This window comes from Sinocyclocheilus anshuiensis, unplaced genomic scaffold (assembly GCF_001515605.1).
Source record: "Sinocyclocheilus anshuiensis isolate Anshui unplaced genomic scaffold, SAMN03320099.WGS_v1.1 scaffold966, whole genome shotgun sequence".
Lineage (NCBI taxonomy): Eukaryota > Metazoa > Chordata > Actinopteri > Cypriniformes > Cyprinidae > Sinocyclocheilus > Sinocyclocheilus anshuiensis.
This window is the reverse complement of record NW_015540909.1, coordinates 490,868-496,583: the sequence shown is the minus strand read 5'-3', so window position 1 is coordinate 496,583 and position 5,716 is coordinate 490,868. Positions and strand designations below refer to the sequence as shown.

Here is a 5,716-nt window from a genome sequence, read left to right as displayed (position 1 = left end):
GTGCACTGTGCTAGACTAACTGAGACTTGTCACAGCACTTGTATATTGTTGCTCTCTCGTTGGTCTGATTGCTTCTTCTTTGTTGGTCGCTTTGGATAAAAGCGTCTGCTAAATGACTAAATGTGACCCTGGACCACAAAACCAGTCATAAGGGTCAATTTATCGAAATTGAGATTTATACATCATCTGAAAGCTGAATAAATAAGCTTTCCATTGATGTACACTAATGAACATTGTTAGGATAGGACAATATTTGGCCGAGATACAACTATTTGAATATCTGGAATCTGAGAGTGCAAAAAAATCTAAATATTGAGAAAATCACCTTTAAAGTTGTCCAAATGAATTCTTAGCAATGCATATTACTAATCAAAAATGAAGTTTTAATATATTTACAGTAGGAAATTTACAAAATATCTTCATGGAACATGATCTTTACTTAATATCCTAATGATTTTTGGCATAAAAGAAAAATCAATCATTTTGACCCATACAATGTATTTTTGGCTATTGCTACAAATATACCCCAGCGACTTCAAAAAGGGTTTTATCCAAAAAAAACAAACAAAACAAAACTCAGATCTCTCTGATTCTTTTATCTCACCTCTGCAAACTTTCTGTTGAGCAGCATTTGTTCAGCCAGCACGGACTGGTTGTGGAAGAGATGTGGCTGCATGTGACTCCACATGTGGGGGAACCACCAGAACTCCTTACTGTAGGACAGAAGCAGGTCATCTCCAAGATCCTCCTCATCTGTGCCTGAAATATAATTACATGGACACAAACGGTAAACATCTCGACTCTATTGCAAAAGCTGCCTACTAAAACAACATCCTAACTATCACAGAAGCTCATAAGTAACTGATGCTCACACATACCAAAACAGCATGCTGTTAGCATTTTGTTAAGCTAACGATGTGATATTTGCTTACCAGCATGGAAGAACTTTCCAGAGAATCCCAAGTTGAAGGTGAAATTGGGCACGTGGGTTCGGAGTTCGTTCTGCGTCTCCAGTAGGGCCTTTGAAACGGAGTTTAGAAATGTAATAAAAGTTGTTTAAACACACAAAACGCATTCAAAAAGCACACAGACAACAGACGAGAACACAAAAGAGATACATAGCCAAAAGACGTACGCCAACGCACGTATGCGCACAAGCACAGCGGTAACACAGTGCTAGAGGGACAGCATAAGCATGTCTGCTGTCTGTTCGTCTCCTGTGTTTGCTTCATTACCCCTCTCAGATTTAGCTCCGCATCTGCCTCTCATTTGATTTGTTTACTGCGCTTGTTTTTGACTGCCTGTCTCTCCAGTGTGACTCAATCAAAAGACTGATTCATATTTAACTGCACAGAGGTCCACAGACAGACAAGACGGCTTTGATTATGTTTGCTTTCTATTCCTTCCCTCGGCTGAACATCTGCATCGGGGCGCTCCGAAGATGAGAGATTCACAAGGAGGATGCAGAAAACTGCGTTTGAAATATTCATGCTTGCGGCGAGTCTTTGGATGCCCTTTGAACAGCGAGTCGTAAAAAAAATTATAAAATAAAAAAGGGAAATGGAAAGAAGAGGAGATATTTGGAAAAAGAACAGCAGAGGTTGGAGTATTGAAAAAACAGACAACTGATGATAGGAAAAGTGCTGTCACGTCATGAAAACTTTTGGTGAATTATATGGATCTAACAAACCAGTTTCTCAATGTTCTGCTTCTGAGGTGCTACAGACAGATTAGCATTGCATCCCTCTTCTGAGTTTTCATCCATGCCTTTTTCATGGCCTCTTCTTTCCCTCAATGTATATATATCCCTCGTTTTAAATGCTGGTCCAGTCAGTCATTAGGTCATAATTTTCACAGGTCCCAACGCAAAAAAATGTAACTTTTTACATTTTGAATAATTTTTAGTCAATTATGTAAAAATAATGTCAAACTTAAATCCTAATAATGCATGGAAATTACACAGCTATAAATGTAACTATTTGACAGCTACAAATTCATACAAGTTTGTTACAAAATAATTAAATACGCTGCACTGGTGATTTATTTTAATTTTTTCACTGATGCCTCAAAGACTATCACAAATCATTCAGAATTTTTTTGTTTTCTGACCTATTTCAGAAAACTTCATCCAAGTTCAGCAACACTGATGTATTTAAATTAGCAGAATTCACAATGTTCAGTAGATCATAGAACGTTCTCAGAGCACAAAAACATCTACGTGATTAACTTGTCATATGACATAGTGGCCAATAGGGCAGCATAAATTAGTCAACTGGCCAGAAATTATCTTACATTTTTACTATTGAGCTCTGCTTTCTCTCTATGCGCAAATCTGGATCACAGAAATGATAAGCAGAAAAGGAGCAGGCAAGAGAGTAATACGATAAAGAAAAGTGGAGAAGAGCATTAGTTTTAAGTGTATGTATACTGTGTGGTTATATGGCCCTTAATCCCAGACTTCAGACAGCTACACTTGAGTCAAACTAAAAATATATAAATGTGATAGAACTGATAAACTAGCAAACCATTTGGCATTTATTAAAGAAAAACTGCAGAAACATTTTTTTAAACAAAACAGCTCTCACCTTGACATCAGACACCTTCATCCTTGTGCCCTCCTTCCCAACAAAGATGTCATCGATATCCACCAGTATGTAGCGCTCAAGAGCCAATGAGAGACGTTTGCCAGTCAAGAAACTCACTGCGTCCACCAGTACCAGTTTGTGCAGCCAAAAGTTCAGGTTGTTGCCAAAGAGTACCCGCTGGATGCCATCATGAAGACCCAAATCCTGAACCACAGCCGCATGAAGGGGTCCAGGAGCTCCACTGGCCTCTGTACTCCGTCCCCGAGCTAACAGCACAGGCTCATAGGTGGTATGGTTAGACTGAAAGACCGTCCAGTCGTCCCCAGGTAAGGGACCGTGCTCCACCTCCCGGGCCTTGGTGATGAGCAGCAGTGGAGACTTGGGATTGACGCTACAGTCCCGTAAACCCAGATTGGAGTGGAGGAAGAGAGGAAAGCCCTTGAGCTGGGCGCTCTGCAAACTGTTCTCATTAGCCTTTCATGAAGTGTTGGAAGAAGAGAGATAAAAATCCACATTAAAGGAGCAATATTCACAGATTCATTCATTCATACTGTTAGTCTAGGGCTGGGTGATAAAACGATAACTATAATTATCGCGCTATAATTTTACTCAATAATAAGATATGAAGAGTTTGATAAATGTTCGATATAATGTTTATGTGCCAAAAGAAGAAAAAAACAGTGCAACTCAATTGAAGCATGTCACATAAACCATTTATCCACTCGACTCAAAGTTCAAACGGCAGCGCAGCGCGAGCTCAGTAGAGCACATGCGTTTACTTGCTGATGAGTCTCAGTCAGGCAAGCACTAAACAGCACTGTGAAATCCAGTGTGAAATGCTTAAATTCAGTGAAGAATGCAAACGATTCGGTGATTTAAACTAGTTTAAAGCCAGATGAAACAGCTGACAAACAGGAGAAACACTGTGCGCAACGATAAAGTCAGAAGGCTTTTTTAACCAACAAATCACCATCATTTACCTTGGATTTACAGTAGTAATGCTAGCTGCACCATGTTACTGTGTCAGAGATGTGGGATATTCATATTTAATTTTATTATATGATTAATGTAGACATGGATTAATGTATTGAAGGAGTAATGGAATATAATTTCAGTATATTTTGAGATTAAGCTATAGTGTTTTTGCATTTATACTAAATGTATTTACGCTACCGTTTTTCATACAAATACCTAAAAACAACAGTTCCATAGTTTCATTGTACAATGGTATTGAGGTGCTATATATTTGTGGTTTTAACTGTGGTTATCATGATCTAAAATGTATGCTACTATGGAAGAACAATGGTTAATTTTAATATAACTCAAATAGTCAGAATAATTCAATTTCACCATATAAAAATAATGGTTGTTACAATTTTTAAAGATTTTACTATTTTTGATCATGAAGATAAATTTAAATTTGCATCTTAAGTCACACTACTACTACTTAGGGATGTAATGGTATGAAAATTTCTTATCACGATTATAGTGACCGAAATGATCACGGTTATCTGTATTATCACGGTATTATTAAAATGTGCTGGAAATGTTCAAAAAGTACTGACACACAAATAATTTCACCAAGTTTTACATTTAAAATCAACAAACAACAACTAAAATGAGTTTTTGTTTGCATAACTAAAACAATAACATTGCCAATGATGTCCGGATTTTAAATGACAACATGACTGACAACAGTTTATATAATAACATGTTCAAATATCTAATGTAAATGTCAAATATTTAATGTAATAAAACTGTGTTTTATGCTTCAGGGCTCCAGACTCATTCTTCCCACTGGTCGCTCTTTTGCGACTTTCTCAGTTGGTCACACCAGCACATGATTTGGTCGCAATATTTTTATTTTTAGGGATTAATCAATGCATGCTGATGAGCTTTTATCATAGTTTATAGTTATATGGAAACGAAAGTGGTTAACATTCAACCCCTTCTTTTTCATCAGTATTATTTGTGATTTGAATTTTGTGAACAGGGAGTTTCTCTTTAGCTATGTTATAAGCCGGGCTTCGGATGCTTTCACTTTCGAATTTGCGATCTTAGTGTCACGTTTTACAAGAAAAGATAATTGTCTGACTTGCTTACATACATCTATACATATTTAACTTTTTAAGACTAAAACAAAAGAGTATAAACCAGGCTCTACACTCTATAAGCGCTGCGCAGTTCAAACGAGTAGCGCGGTTTCGTTATGCTTTCGGCTTCGTTTGCCTTTTGATGTTTCTCATATGCAACAGAAATTCAGCGTTTATGAGTTAAACAATGCGGTGGTCGCGCCAGTGCGACCACACACAAAATTTAGTCGCACGGGCAGAACAAATGATCGCAAATTGCGCCCATTTGGTCGCACTCTGGAGCCCTGTGCAGTACAGTATTTATTTATCCTCAGTTGTTCAAATCGCGGTAATCGAATACGGTTATAGTGATAATTAAAATATGAAACGGTAATACTAACCGTGGGGTATTTTATCACGATTTATCGTCAAACCGGTAATCGTTACATTACTACTACTACTCTGAACTCAAACATTTCTATAAGACAAAAAAGTAATATTAATATTGCAGCCTGCACTGCAAACTGTGCTGAACATACTCGTCATCAAAGTCAGGCAACACAAATCTGTTTCATGATTTGAAACAATATCACTCATTAGAACATGGAAAAACTAAGACATTAATTTTTCTATTAAGATATTTATTTTGTTGAGGAAAAATTACTGGAAAAGAATTAAAAAAAGTGAAGTGTTTGACCATAAAGAGTAGTTTAAAACCACAGCTAACAGTGCTCTTTCTACAACTTTCACTTAGGAGCAAAAATCTGCCCTTAAACTTTTAAATAAATAAATAATACATTTAAAATGTATCATGATAATTATCAATATAGATTGATATGAAAAATGTTATCATGATAATTTTTTTTGGCCATATCGCCCAGCCCTATGTTAGTCATAATTTTCTTTTACATGACCATTGTCTAGGGCAGTGGTTCTCAACCTTTTTTTCCACCGGGCCGCACTATGGTCCAAGTGCAAGTCTTGCGGGCCGCACGCATATCATTTACATATTACGTCAGCAATACAAACCAACCTGATTTATAATATTATAGCCTAAAT

At 36.9% G+C, this 5,716-nt stretch overlaps 1 protein-coding gene across 5 annotated transcripts in view; it reads right to left on the bottom strand.

The window, feature by feature from the left end:
- The window catches only part of ndst1b (N-deacetylase/N-sulfotransferase (heparan glucosaminyl) 1b), a 125,548-nt gene that overhangs the window by 21,234 nt on the left and 98,598 nt on the right, over positions 1-5,716 (bottom strand). For all 5 annotated transcript variants that reach the window (XM_016487114.1, XM_016487115.1, XM_016487116.1 and 2 more), the window contains 3 exons: positions 2,586-3,059; positions 933-1,020; positions 605-759 (listed from right to left, as the gene is read on the bottom strand). In XM_016487114.1, coding sequence (XP_016342600.1) covers positions 605-759; positions 933-1,020; positions 2,586-3,059 — 717 coding nt within the window. The remainder of the gene's footprint in view (positions 1-604; positions 760-932; positions 1,021-2,585; positions 3,060-5,716) is intronic.